Here is a 15701-nt window from a genome sequence, read left to right on the forward strand (position 1 = left end):
CCAAGGCATTGGATTGACACATACCAAACAGAGCTAATGTTTTATTTTTATGCAGTTACTCAATCTGGATAAATTAAATGCTTTTGAAACTAAGCAGCATGTTGAGAAAAGGAAGCTGACTCTAGCCTGAACCACAATTAGATGCTTAATTTGCTATTAGGAATTGGGAGGCATTGTTCTTTGGGGAAGTGGAAATTACATCTGACCAGTGGATATTGGTGTAGGAGACATTTCTGGAGGAGCTTGGAGTCACAAATGTGATTAATAAACATACCTATGAATTTCATGTGGAAAGAAAACGATATGAAAAAAATCACATAAGACTTGAATCAAAGACCTGGGATTCCTGTCCAAACTACAGCCCACAATACACCACAAACCCTTCAAAACATCATTTCCAAAGAACAAACTGAATGTCAAGAGGCAGACACAGACTCTAAATTACAACACTTTATTGCAGCATTGGCAAAGGTCAGATTTCTGAAGCTGGTGAAGATCGGGCGGCATTTCTGTATGAAATGTTACAATTTTACAAGTCTCTCTTCCTACATGCAGAAACCAAAACCAGTGGTAAAAAGGATTTTAAAAGAGCTAGAAAAAAGAATTAGTAGTAACATACAGATGGACTCCTTAACTCAATGAACTACCTCTATCTGAAAGCAAACAAAATCCTATGCTAATAAATAACAGATTGTCAGAAACAGACCAAGAAACCTCATTTCTACTTAGAAAAAAATAAAAATTCTACTTGTTTCCAGACTTAATTTTTTTTTTTAAACTTTTTGTTTGTTTCAATAGACACAGAGGCTTATCAACCCATGAAGATCAACAATATATTTGGATCCATTCCTTGCCATCCTCCTGTTATGCTGACTGGCACGTTTTGGTTTTCAATGATACATACAATGGGCTCAACTATATCCCTGTCCTTAGGCTGGTGTCAGGCTGTTCCAAGCAGTACGAGTCAACACCCCGTGTTCATCAACTTCACTTTCTATTTCAAACCTTAACAGACACTTTACCTCCTTGGCTCTTCAGTTTTTCACCCCTCCCCACCCCCTTTCTGGCACATCTGGCAGCAAAAGGCTCTTCCTTAACCAAGAACGTCTTTGCTGAGGAGTGTTTGAGAAGTTATCCTACTCAGCAGGGTTTTCTTCTGTTTGCTCTATGCTTTTCTACTGTAGATTTGCAGCCCCCAAAGAACATCCTTCCAACACCAAGTGGTCGAGTCGAAGACAACGTAACTTGCGGCGAGTTCAGAGCTTTGTTCCCCTGCACGCTGCGCTGCCAAAGGCCTTTCCCGTTCCAGTGTCATCGTCTGAACTCCAGGCTGCTCCCGGCTCTCACCGAGCTGCTCGCAGGTCAAGTTCCCCATCTCGCTCGTTTGCTTCTGCTCCTATGAGAAGATTAACCCTCAACACGGTTCCCATAACAAAAAGCTTTTTTTGGGGGGGGTGGGGAGGGAGAGGGGAGGCTGCTCTTCACGCCCCACGGCCCCAGCCTGTCCCAAGTTTCGGTTCTGAACGCTCTAGACTGACATGCTGAGATGTGTCCACTGCTCTCGTTTAATCGCTGGAGGACTCCACAACACCAGAGATACAGGACCTAATGAAATGACACTGGCGGCTGGATCAACGTCTCCTGTGGGAAGAGCGGAGAGAGGGATCAGTTCAGCCTGTGGTGCCCAGAACTCTGTGGGTGAGCAGCCCCTGAAAGAAGCTGCCGCTCATTCTGATACTCTTTTACCCTCTAACAGAAAGTTACATATTTCTGTTTTCTGCACAAACATTTCAAAAGGCCACACCAGACAAAAGCAGGGGGATAATCTGCACCTTATCATCCCAGATGAGATGCGGAACTATTGAAGCACACAGCTGAGCTGTGAATTTGTTGAAAAAAAAAGAGTTATTGTAAATAGTTTTCATGTTTCTGTGCAGTTTCTTAATGCTTAGAAGTTCTGCAAAAACGTTACAAAGGGCTTTCTACAGGTAAATTATTGGTTAGAACCTTTTTGAAGGGTCGACAGGTGCATTAAAATCTTCCACCATCCCTTGTTAATGAAACACATCCCTACCCACAAAAAGCCACATTTAATTCTCTTAAGAACATACAAATGCATTTAAGAATGACACCAGTTTGTCAGCAGGGGATTCAACAAGACCAGGGCAATGCAGCAGTAAGGCTACCCCAGCGACACTAACTTTAGCACAACTGCTGTTACTGTATCTGAGCTCATTTTCAGCTGATTTTAGGCTGCAAATTAAAATTAATAATACACAGTAAAATAAAACTTCAACATTTACAATTCCAAGAAAGCTCCAGGGCTGCACACCCAGGTTTTTCACCATGTAAACACAATAGCTCATGTTTCTTTACATCAGCACATAAACCTTCAGTGTTTGCTGAACAGTCATTTCATCTAAACCTGTTTTTTACTGAAGATCTTGCAAGAAAAATGTTACAGATATGTTAACTGGACATAGTAACTTCTGCATCTCTTGTACCAGATGAAGCTTTCACACTAATTTTGTATTTGTATGTGTTGCTTTGTTCTAATATCCAGTATTTATATAAAAACGCAGTGTATTTTTGCCAGGAAGTCCAAGCCAATGGATCACTAGAACTCACTGCAGCACTGTTTCTATTATTTGGTTTCAACCACCTTTTAGTGTCATAAAATGTAATATTCCAATTCTTTGTGGCACACTCAGTATCAGGAGCACTGGATATGTGCTTTCAATAGAAAGGAACTTAAATTTTTATTTATTCAGCAGACTAACATCTCACTTGCAGAATGTTACAACCGAGGAGAGACATCACTGAATTGCAGGATCATGCTTTTACCTCTCCATCTCCTCTTAAAAAAATAATTATACTGCTGATGGGGAGGGAAGGAAAAAGGCTGGGACTGGCTGCATGTCTCCAACTTGGTCAAAATGACTCTCACTCCAACCAGCAGCTACCAGGGCACGCTGGTAGCAGATCCCTGGTTCAGGGGAGTACAGCAAGGTGCTGTTGCCAAAAATAGTAATAGTAGTTTTTCCCAACCCAGGTATTTCGCACTTGAGTCCAAACTAGTACACTTGATCCAAACCTGTATTTAGCAAGGTCAAACTCAGTACACAAATCAGATTAAAACCATCTTGAGCTCCATGTGTAAAATGGATCAATTCTTTGCAGTCTCCTCCCACACTCCCCTTTCCTGCCACTGACACAGTTATTAATTTGTATGAAATTCATACAGTCGGCTTCTCATGCCACTGTTTAACATTAACACTGCCTACCTATGACTGGGAAATACACAGAACATCTGCAACAAACCATAGCTGGAGTAGAAAACTGGAAGCCATGAAAACACAAACATCACACCACAAGCTATGAAATAATCACAGATCCATGGCACGGGTGAAGCTGGGAGAGTCCAGTCAGGAAGACAACATTACAGCTTAAAGAGAAGTGCCCAGGAGAATATCAATGATCAACTCCTTTCTGCATGTTGCTGACATCACAAGATCACAAAAATCACTTTATTTCCGGACATGTGAGACCTCTGAAGTTGGATTTCATACTTGTCCCTAATCCCCTCATGTCCTCCAATCCACAACACCCCGCATTTCTGCAGTGCTGCATTTCTTCACAAATCTCCTCATAAACTTTTGGCTCCAAACACCTCCTCTCCCAACTCACTCCCTGCTTTGCTTTTCTCAACTAATCTCAGCTTCGATGCTCTTTGTTCTCTCTCTCTCTCTCTCTCCCCCCTAATCACCCAAAACCATGATCAAGAAACAGAAAACACCAAAGTGCCCATTAAAAACCTATCAAATCTGACTTATCACATTCCATACTGTGAACATCACAAATTCAAATAAACCACAAAAGCTGGACTCACCTAAGTAAGAGAATCTTAACTTCTGCAAGCTATTTTATATTCTCGTCTATCCATCAAGAACAAAATGCTCTGACAAAGTGAAATCAAAGTCAGTGTGCAGAGTGGGTTGGGAGCAGGGAGGTGTTTTGGGGACTGGTAGTTGGTTTCCAGAGGGCCACAAAGCTGCAGAGGTTTTTGGTAGGTAGTTGTTATTATTTATATTGAAAGAACTTTTTTAAACACAGGAGTCTTTCTAATTGAGCATGCCTAATAAATACAATTGTGCCTTCCATTCCCTCTTAAACTGAACTGTGACCAGGTGTCTCTCCAACTTTGCTGTCTGGGTTAGACTCACACCCAGCTTGCAGAGCTCAACAAGCACCACTCTGCCAAGGCAATCACCTGAAGCTTTTCTTATTCTTTTTGGTTCAGCTCCAGTGCAGTCCACCAGAAGAGGCAGCTGCAGGATTTGGAGCACCCCCTGCTCCTATATTCCTCCCTTTGCTTTCCTCCCATGAAACAGCTGAAAAGGGAGGTTGCAATTTCTTAGCTGTGTTTGAAAGGCTCATGTCAGTAAGAAGTGAATTCAAAGCTTCATAAAACAGTATTGTCAATGCATCAGCTTCATGACAGGTGATGTATGAATTATGTTGGTCCAGTAGATGAAATGGGAAATCATGTTAAATTCATATTTCTCCTTATTATCCAAACTCTGATTTTTCAGCATTAATGCAATACTCTTTATGATGAGAAAATTTAGCTAATAAAATCCCAGCATCCTGTTATTACTGTTATGCTTCATTTTTCTTTATTAAATGGGTTAAAGAGAAATAAGATGTAAACAGGAGACCTAAAATCACCATTTAACTTGAATATGATTTGGTTTGCCAGCCTGTACCTGCATCCCCAGGGGAACTTTGGACACAGGCAGGCCCTTCTTTACTATACTTTCAAAACAGCAACGAATTTTGAGGTTACTGCTTTTAATAAGGAGAGGTTTAACAAGATAAAATCCTTGGTAAGGCCCCGCTTCTGAACATAAGACATAATTACAGGGAGAAACTTGACTTTCTGGATAATCAATGTTTTTAAATAGATTTTATATAATGTGGTTATTTTCATTTCACTTTTAAAACCAAGCCATTTAATGGATCGCAATCATCTTAAACAAAGGAAAACCACTTTATTTTTTAAGAAGCTGTTAATAACTATAAAATTCTATTTTTATGATAAACCCATCACCCAAAAAAATTACTTTAGTAAATTTTGTGTTTCCTGAAGGTAGCAGTTTAATAGCCTGAGAGCCAAAGGCCTCTCTTAACACACAAATGCTACAGAACTGGAGGCAAGAGAGAAAATTGTTTTCTTCCCAGTTCTGCTGAAGCAAATCAAGGAACTGTACTTTAAATGGAGTCACAGTAAATTATCTTTAAGGCCAGTCAGCCTTAAATGTACGAGTCCCAGAAAGAACCTCCTCCTTACAGGATTAGCAGGTCTCAAAACCCGAGGCAATACAAGCAGGCAATTCCAAACAAGCAGGAATAAACTCCCATTTTTGATCCAGCATTTTGCACATACTAAATAATAAGAAATCTGACAAAACCTGTAAATCTCACCGCATTTACTTTACAGAACAAAGACATTAAGAGAGGAGAAATGAAGATAAAACTGCAAAAGATTTATATTTTTTTAAAAATTTATGGAGGGCTAATTGCTTAGTGATCAAGGCCAAAAATATATGGAAGAACCCAATGCTGCCTTCATTAATTTCTGAAATTAACTGTTAGAATAGGTAGATTTGGATTTAACTTCCTAAAAGGTTTTCGAAACACAGTGCTTAGGGCATGTTTAGCAACACAAAAGCAAAGGTAAAAACAACAAATCAATTTCTCTGCTCTTAACACTACCTGAAATGCAAGAAAGGCCTCATCCCTACCTCAGCTATCAGAACCTGTCACATTGTACATTACTGTGGAATCAAACAGGAGATTTATTTGCTCCGATTATCCCTAAACTCAAGAACTTTAAAATAAAAAAGCTGCATACCTTAAAGAAAGCAGCAAACTATTATTTCCAGTAAGTTTGAGTTATTTTGCAAGATGTTAACATTTCGGTTGTGCTCATGTACAAAGAAGCAGCAACAATACAACACAGTGTACTTAAGGAAGCGAGACCATCTGTGTTGCACACGTTGGTTCTATGAGGTAGGAACGTGAAACCTTCTCTAAACAGGTATTAAAATTAACAGCTCAGTTCCTGTCTGCTCTCACATAGATCCTCCAGTATCCTCAGAATCCACAGGGTAATTTTTTAACAAAGCATGAGGGGGGTCTGGGCAGAGACGGCAGAGCAACCTTTAAAGTCAGAAGACAATTTTCAATATATCCTATAAATCAGAGGCTCTATAAAAATGTAGGCAACAGACAATCTGTGCTAGTGGGAAGCCACTGGTGGACCCACAGCCTCCAGTAAATAAATGGAGTTGAGAAAAGTACTATTCCCTTACTGCAGGCTGAGATGGCTCAACCAATGCATGACTGCCCAGCAGAGCACTGCAGTACACAATAAATAAATACACCTGCTCAAACAAACCTGGTCTCTGTTCCAAGGAGCTTATGGATTAAAAGGAACAAAGGGTAAACTCCATCACACCAAACTACATCAGAACTGCAAGTCCATGGCACTTGAGTAAGCAAACACTACTCAAACTGTTTGCTGGACAACATCTGACCTACTCCACAGAGAAATCCTAAATATTTTCCCGATAACATCAGAATATAAAAAGTTTTCTAAAGAAAATAATTTAAAAGAAATCTACAGATGTCACATCTACTGGTCTGGCTGCTCTATTTAAAGAATAACTGCAGCATGCAGCTCGTGCCTGAAAGAACAAAAGGCTGCAGCTATTTATGAAACACCTGCAAGTATTGTGGCAATTCAGTGTAACTGAACACTTTGTATTCCTAAAACAGCATTAGGTCACAGTGATATGAAAAAGCTAAATGGAAAGCACTGCTCATTTTATTGAGTTACATCTGGTTCATTTTTAAAAAACATTTATTTTGAACTACAATCTTTTTAAAAAAAGATTTTTTGAACAAGCAGTGTCTGTATGAGGTCTCAGTGGAGTGAGTGATCATCAGGACATTATCAAATGATCATAAATATGTACCATGAAGAAGTTGGAAATGCTACTAGAACACAGAAATAGTACATTACATTAAGTTACTTGCAAAGACAGACCCATTAAGAGATAAACTGTCCCTTCCCAGTTGCTGCTCCTATCAATCCACCTTCAAAATGAACTTGCAAAGAAAGAGAAACATGAAAGCAAGTCTGCATTTCACCCAAAACTCTGTCTATTCAAATGTGTGCTACAGGGCTAATTTAATGGTTTACTTGCCAGCTTACTCTGAGTGAGAAAAGACACATACTAACACCTCAGAACAACTATTAAACAAACTGGAATGACTCTTCTCATGTTAATGCTGGTTTTAGGTACGCTCCTGCACACCATAAATTGAAAGTTCTCCTCCCCCTTCCCCACCTTTGCTATATTTACTTTCCTTTCAGAGCATCAAATACAGAGGAATAGCTGTCAAATTCACAACAGAAAGAGCATAAAGGGAATTTCTGCAGATACTTAAAAAAAACCCCAAATCTCTCCCCCTCAAGCAGACTTGCATCTTTTCCCCTACAAAAAGAGGCTCAGATTCTGCCAGCCATTTCACAATTGAAAAATAATCTTTTGGCTTCCAAACTGTCAAGGAGATACAGACACTGTGTCAGAAGCACAAAACACTGGTGGCATTTTAAGAGAATTCTTTAGAATAAAAACAACTGCCCAATGCATTCAATACAGAGATCATTATCTGTTTCAATTATGAAGGTAATTACTTGCCTAGAACCAGAATTACCACATTTAAAGGAAGATTGTCCTACCTCCCACCGGTTTTAAAGATTAGATCTGCATTAGGTGCTCCCTTCGGATGCTGGTAACGAGGCCGCCGCTCACGATTAGTATTTGCTGGAGCTGGACGCTGTGCCAGAGACTGCAACATTTCTGGATTTCAGGCAGAAGAAAATTAAATAGAAGAAAGTTAAATACATTTTCTGTGCATAATTTTACAGAGGAATTTACACAAAAACATTTCACTGCCATTTATACTTACACTTTGCTATAAGAGTTAACACTCCTCAAGTTATTCCAAAAAAGTTAATTACAAAAAGTTATTAAATTGCATCGACAGCTTCGATAAACCCAAGCTACCCCACAACATGAACTTGCATTTCCAGATGTTCCTGCAGAAGGAACTTCCAGCAATGGTTTTCATCACAGATGCTCAAGAAAGGGCCTGTGACCTTTTCTTTCTAAATACATCAGCCACCACTTTCTTCACCAATGATCAGGAACAAAGACTCACAAGCAGTATGAGGGGCCTCTACATTAAACCTCCCTGGAATAGTAACAACTGGACAATGCTGCTGCCAATTAAGGACTCAGCAAGAAACCTGTCCTAAAATTAGGCATTGCCAGTCAGGTATTTAAGTCTAAGCTTGGCATAATTGGATCCTTTTCCAGGGAAGACAGGCACCTGAAGAAGGTGACTCAGCTGACCTACATTGCACCAGCTGTCCCATGGATGGAGTTTTTCACTTTATCAGCAGTAGGAATAACTTGGTGGGTGCAGAAAGCAGGCCACACTACCCAGTTTAGCCCTGGACAGCCAACTTCTAGGCAATTTAAGATAGGATAGTATCGTATTTTGACATTTGGTAGAACTTAATTTCTAAAATTTTATTTCATTTTTTTAATGATAAAAAAAGGTCTCTTTACCAGGCTAAATTAATGGTTTTAAGTAGCCAATATAATTACAGATACATCACAGGAACTGCCAGGTAACCTCTGCCAATCTGTTAATTCATCTAATGGAAAGTATTCCTGACAGTCCACCTGAGCGAGGATCTACATTACTCAGCAAACAGACAGATGGGATAAATGAAGGGGAAAAGTGGAATAAACTGTTAAACAGATTATGGTTGAAAGTCTGCTCTGTCTGGTTCTCTAATCTCTGGTAATCTCATTGGAGACACACACCCATCACCTGCTACACACGAACTTCCACTGCTCTCAGTAGGGCCAAACTAGAGATTAATGAGTTTCCCTCACCATTTACAAAATGCAGGTGAAGCTTTCAGTAAAGGTATCCACCCAGTCTTGGAGAAACTGGGAAACTGTGACTGATTTAATAAACAATATCTGTGTTAACAGTCAATGACCCTTGTATCCATGTTTTGTACCCTCCCCATTCAGCACTTGGCAAAGGCAAAGGAAGCCACTGAACACATTGATAGTCCATATTTGTAAACATCATGAAACATCATCCTTCCCAACAATCCTGTGTGCCAGGAAGGGATGTCTGGGGGCAATGAGGAGACTCAGGAGGAAAACCAGATGAGGGTACCCTGCCAGCCAGGTATGAGCAGCAAGCAGTGAATGAACAAGTACGTGCACATCTGCCTCTTCTGTTTTCCACACGGGAGGTGAAATATGGGACTGGGAAGTTCAGTACTAGAAAAGGTAACAGAAGGCAGAGATGGCAGGGGACCACAGCGTGTTTTCTAGGCTGAAGGCACATCACCAAACCCCCTTGATTTTTTAGTGAAGAAAAAAAAATAATCCGCACAGAATAGTACCAGTCTAAACTAGAGAGCCACCCAAGTTCCTAATAGTTCTTTAAATTAAAAAATGTTTGTAATATAATAAGCTTTGCTGAAACATTAAATCATTATCTGACACTACTTTGAAGTACATTGGTGTATTTCCATCTATTAGCTACCCCATGCAGATGAAAAGAACAACAAGCCCATGTGCAAACACTGGGACAACCCTGAGGCATTTCTCCAGAAATTGAGAATTCTTCCTCCCTTGGTAACTTCAAAGCTTGAAACAGAAATTTAAACCCACCACTTTCATTCAGTGGGTAGGTACCAACTTGTCACAGACAGGATGACTCTTCAGAAGTAACAACCAGCTGCACAAAAGCTAAATAAAAAACTATTCCAAAGGCAAATGTAATTTGGCCTGTTTAATTTAGCCTGATTAAAAGGTCCTTCTTAGTTTGGTTTTACTCTGTATATTACCCAGGTTAATAAGATGCATCAACAGATGTTTTAAAATGGGATGTCAATTACGGAAAACCCTTTTTCCTCTGTGTTGACTTCCTTCTTGTATTAACATTTTATACACAGCAACTAAATAAAAATCTATGAGAAAAAATTTTTAAAAATGCCTATTACCATGTGTCAGTTGGTATTGGTTGTCTGATTTTGTCCAACAGAAATGAACCAGTGTGATCCTTTTTCAGATAAAAAGCACAACTGCTCACAATAAAATCCTACATTAAAGAGGTTCATTTTATAGATATCAACAAAGTCATACAACAGGGCATAAAACCCTATTGCCTTGACCAGTAGAAATATCAGAAGTATCTAATGAGGAGAAACCAGCAAAACGTCTGAGGCATCTAATTCTAGAGTCTTACTCTTTCTCTTCCTTTTTTACAAGTGGGCTTTTTAAGAACAGAGTGTCTCAGAAAAGCTCCTGAGCTAATTACCATGTTTCACACTATGAATATATTGTGTTAACATTTCAGAGCTCTGCAGACACTCACTTTGGAAGATACTTCTTTTTACAATTACAGGTTTAGTTTTGGTACTATCAAAGTTCTGCAAGGAGTACTGGATTCCATAGTGGTTTTAAATTAGAACTGCTTTAATTTAATTATTTCCCACTTCTTGATGAACAATGACCTTTCACTAAATCCCTTAAATGAGATTTCCTGCTAATTAACTACTTACACTGTGATTAGCACCTGACTACAGCATCTTTACAAAAGAAAAAAAACAGAGCAAAAACTTTTGAGATGTTAAATGGAAACAGTAACATAACACAAGTTTTATTGGGCTGGCTTTGTTTACCATCTGAGTAACCAAGGGAAATTGAATCTGAAAAAAACCAAAACAGAAAACAAATCACCCAACTACTAAACACATCAAGTGCACCTGTTTGCAGACTGTATGATCTGCTGCATTCACTGCTTGCTTCCATCTGTCCAGATTCCCAAATGCCTCACTTGCATGTCTTAAAAGACCAAATTAATCATGTAACCCGTATGAAACTACTTTGTTAATACATGCTTATGCTCCAGATTTGAGGACTCCTAGAACCTTTACAGTATGAAGCTGAGGTAACATTTTGTAATTCTCTGGTGAAGGTTACCTCAGGACTTGCAAGTCTCAGCAAGACTAATGAAGAGTCTGAATACTACTGATATCTAAAACACCTATTAATAGCTTAAAAGCAGAGTTTAAATTCACCTTGTATCCAACTCAACTGTCTTGCAGTAAATATCAGATTGATTTTGTACTACCTTAATTTAAAAAGAACAATCTCAGTTCTTCCCCTTTCCCAAAATAAATGGAAATGCTGAAATTTGAGACCCACTTGAAAACTCCCTTTCATGGAACAGCTACAAAAACTTCTTCAAGTATAAAGACCAGGGAGGAAACAATGAAAGACTAGAACCAAAAAGACAGGTTTCCCATAAGTACTGCAAATCAATATTTAGAACTTCAGCTGCTAATCATCACAAATAATACTTTCTGCAGATCCACAAAGGCTCCCCTGAAAATAAAAACTAAATACATGGTCATTTTCTTACCCTGATAGTCCTCTTGTTCCTGCCGTTCATTGATATCCAAAGTGAGCTTTTTCATCCTCATTCTCTCTTCCTGTTCTGCTTGCTGTTGGTTCCAATGGTTCGCAGCAAGTTGGGAAGACATCGGTACATTTAGGATCTTAAACTGCAAATGAAAATAAGTTTTTAAGTGCCCATCGGAGAAAAAAACCCCAACCCATACAAAACAGTCCAAAACACAGAAATGCTATGGTTATTTCTAGGTTATTTCAATGAGATACTTTCTACAGAAGTTTCTGTGAAGTGTGTTTTTTGTTGGTTTGGTTTTAAGCTCTTTTTCACCTAAAGCAGCATGAGAAAATGCAAGACCTCCTAAAGACACAGAGAACACACAAAAAAGGCTGAGACCAAAACCTACTACACACAGTATTCATGGGAACAAAACTGACTTTCTCTAGGAAGGCATAGCCATATGCTTTATTTCCTATTTTCATACCAGCTGATATGCCCACAGAGAATTGCACTGGTCTTAAGATAAAAGCACCACAGCTGGCTCAGAAAGCTGCATCTCCCTATTCAGGTGTCTTCCTTCCAAAGAGATGAAGCCCCCTGAGTAGAATTTCTACCATTGAAATGTTCTACCAACATTTCAAGCATTCTAGACATTCCCTGGCATTCCTTGGCCAGTACTTTTCTTTTTAAGAATAATTCTGGCTCCCCAGTGCTTCTTATTAGTCTGAGGACAACCATGGTGTCAGACTGACCTTTTCCTCCTCCCCCATACCCAAAGGTGCCCACCACACATTCAATCCATTATCTGATTCGCCATAAGGTACACCAGGTAAGCTTGGCACTCCTACAGAAGTACCCTCTCTCTGGAAATCCAGTTGGTGTTTTCAGGAAGGTGTAAGGAAGGCGATTTTTTGTTCCCCAGACTCAGAAAATCCAAGTTGCTAAATTTTTTTTTTTTTTTTAACAATTGTTCCAGAACAGAGAAATAATTCTTAATCTTATCCCCAACTAAAACAACAGTTCTCAGAATACCCTTAATGCTAAAGTTTGCAAACATTTAGAATAATCTCACTTCCTCCTTCAACTCCATGTCCATTAGAAATAAGTATCTGTGTGCCAAAAGAAGGGTAATACACTTAAGGATAATCAATCTCAATATTCCATTAACTACTTTGAGTCCTGCTGCTTGTTCTCATCATGGGAGATCTATTTCCAAAGAAATAGAAGCAAATTCCTAAGTGTTCTTTTCTGTTACACTGCCAAAAGCTGCCAAGAGAGAAATTATCAGAACCTCTGTTGAGAAGGTTTAAAGGAAAAGCAAAATCCTCACCACCTGCGGTTAGTATTTAATGCAATAATCCTTAAAGAATCTCAAGGTATCTCAGAGAGTAATGCCCCACTAGCAGCAGAGTGATGAGTGTGAGAAGATTCCAAGTACTTAGATGAAGCATTTGAAAATAATGTGTTTGAAACAATTAAGACAGACTCTTGCAAAGACCCAAGAAAAACCTGGGTACAGTAAATCCCTAAACCCTACCAAATACAAGATAGATTTAGATGAGTTTTTTTGTGGCTGGGAGTGAGAGTAATAGCATAGTATATTGAATATAAAGATGAGCTTGTTATTAAGGTGTGCAGGGAAGAATAGAAATGGAAGTTGAAATTTCAAGAACAAAGAAAGCTCTGGTTACTTATTGCTGAGTAGGCTGTGCATGTTCCCAGATATCATCAAATGAACTTCATGTAAACTACAAAAATAACTAATCCATTAGCAGTATTTCATGATAAAAATCATTCCTAAGCTTCACCATTGAGCTCCTCATCCATTTTAATCCGTCCTTTATATTTTCTCTGTTCTATGGATTTATCAGCTTAATGGGATTGGTGTTCTCAGACAGGATGCTTGAAGTAGAAAAAGAGAAGTGAACTATAGAAGGGTGTAAATGAGAGAAACAGATACAGAAAAACAACAGCCTGGCAATTCACCACTGAGTCACTATCTCAAGGCAATCAGCTGCCACCTGAAATCAAGTCACTGATGACAATTACTACAGGATATGATGACTACTGAGCAACTGAAACATTTCCGATTTGCAAATAGTGAAGAGGTGTATCAAAAACCTCTTATTAAACCTGTGAGATGGGGGCAGGACAGAGAATTACACTTAAAAGATGTCAAACTGAAAGAAGATCAAAAATGATTATTCAGAAGACTACACTACAGATTTTATAAAAATGCCATGAGATAAAGATATGAAGACATAAACAAGATAAAGAATTTCACATTCAGGGAGAGATTTGACAATTCCATGGATATTATCATTCTTCTATGGAGCCTTGCTAAAAATCTTTCAAAGGGAAGGAAATCTTTTGTCTCCGGTTGTAACCAAATTTTTTGACTTTCTTTTTACTGTCTATACCTCATTTTAGTTCACACCTACCTGGCATAAAACTTCTTGGTTCAGAAACACCAAATGGTATTACGTAGAGATCAGCTCTGATCCCTTATGATGACAACATTATTTCCCCTTGCTCTCTCATGGCTTATGGATAAATCACAATACTATCATCTTAATTTCAAATAATCATGTTAGGTTCTACTGCTACTAGTTGTCTAAGTTTTGAGGATAAAATATGGTGTCCTTGGCACTATCAGCCTGCAATGACCATTAATCTGGGTATATGCAGCTGCTAAATACCAGTCAGTTGTTCTATTACTTCAAAAAAAACTACTTGTCAATGCTGCCCTAAAATCTGGGTGGACACTGACACATGAATGGAGTATTTGGCAACTGGACCTCCACTACCAAATGTTACCCTCGGGAAGGAAGCACAGCATGATCCATTTTCCTAACACTGCTTGTTTCAGCAGCACCAAAGAACACAGAGACCAAAACCATTACTAGCAGAACAAGCAATTAGGCTGATGTCATTTATCACTCTGGTGACTGTGCAGATGAATTTACTTACAGCCTGCCAGGCCACTGCAAACTCGTTTGGCTGTTTTTAAAAGCTGAAAGCTTACAGCTATACCTTAACAGTGAAGTATGCATCCAGCACTTCAAAACTCTGTGCACATTCTGCTCATGCAAATTTAAAATAAAGCACCGTAAGAAGAAATAATTATTTTCTTTTCAACTCCACCTCTTCTTTCCTGCTTATTTTTCTATTAAAACTCTGTACCAAAATACATTTTTTTTTCTGAATACAGAACTATGGACAAAGAAGCCTTTCATTAACTCAAGAGCTGAAGAAGTCTATAAAGCAACTGTTTTCTACATTTCTAGAAACACTGAGAAGAGTTTTGGCAGGAAGAGCCTACTCCCAAAACCAAATATTGGGGGAGGAGCAAGGAAAACTCCTGAACAAGTTCTGCTTTCTTTTTAAGTCACATGTTTGCAATATTTTCCCCTTTACATGGAATATGAAGATCCCAAAATTCCTTGTAACTACAGATACTCCTAGTAAATTATCCTAAAAAAGCTAAACAACATTTTTTTAAAAATTGAGTTCTCTTAAACCCTTTCTCAGACCAACAACCACATTTAAAAATCTCCCACTCAAAGCTTTTGTAGAACTTTGTACACCACATTCAAATTCCAGGAAAACAGAAAAACCACCTCCTACATGGATTTTTGAAACGTGTTTCATATGAAAGAAGAGAAGGAGCCTACTTCAGGTTTATACACCTCAACTGCTACACTACTGTCACAATTTAGGTAACAAATGTAAAAACCAAGTAGTGACACGGATCTAAACACTTGAAAGGCTCAGATGCATAGCATGAAACAATTCCTTGGGTATGCTTTCCATATAAATTCAGAGTAATTTATTTTCATCATCAAATTATACAACCAGAATGAAAAGGTTTCTTTAGAACACCTAAACCATGACGAGAAATACATGTGGAATGTGTTATGTAAAGATTTGTGTACTATGGATTTGCTGAGCTAGGAAAATTCAAACACACACTGGAGAAAAGAGCCAAGACTAACATACAGCTCAGCTGCATGAGGCAAGGAGTTAGTTTGTTTTATCAACCTGATTTCCACTTAAGTTCCTGCAAGAGATTCACTCAGTGCATTCTGGAATAGCCCCCTATGAGTGTCTTCAGAGATAAT

The 15701-nt window shown here is 38.7% G+C and overlaps 1 protein-coding gene across 2 annotated transcripts in view; it reads right to left on the reverse strand.

Annotated features, from left to right (window-relative positions):
* Positions 1 to 432: 432 nt before the first annotated feature.
* Positions 433 to 15701, reverse strand: part of UPF2 (UPF2 regulator of nonsense mediated mRNA decay) — a 53022-nt gene continuing 37753 nt past the window's right edge. For both annotated transcript variants that reach the window (XM_039570936.1, XM_010407789.4), the window contains exons 20-22: positions 11593 to 11734; positions 7811 to 7931; positions 433 to 1641 (exon numbers count right to left, since the gene is read on the reverse strand). In XM_039570936.1, coding sequence (XP_039426870.1) covers positions 1632 to 1641; positions 7811 to 7931; positions 11593 to 11734 — 273 coding nt within the window. In that variant the 3' untranslated portion in view covers positions 433 to 1631. The remainder of the gene's footprint in view (positions 1642 to 7810; positions 7932 to 11592; positions 11735 to 15701) is intronic.

The sequence above is a fragment of the Corvus cornix genome, chromosome 1A (assembly GCF_000738735.6).
Source record: "Corvus cornix cornix isolate S_Up_H32 chromosome 1A, ASM73873v5, whole genome shotgun sequence".
NCBI lineage: Eukaryota > Metazoa > Chordata > Aves > Passeriformes > Corvidae > Corvus > Corvus cornix.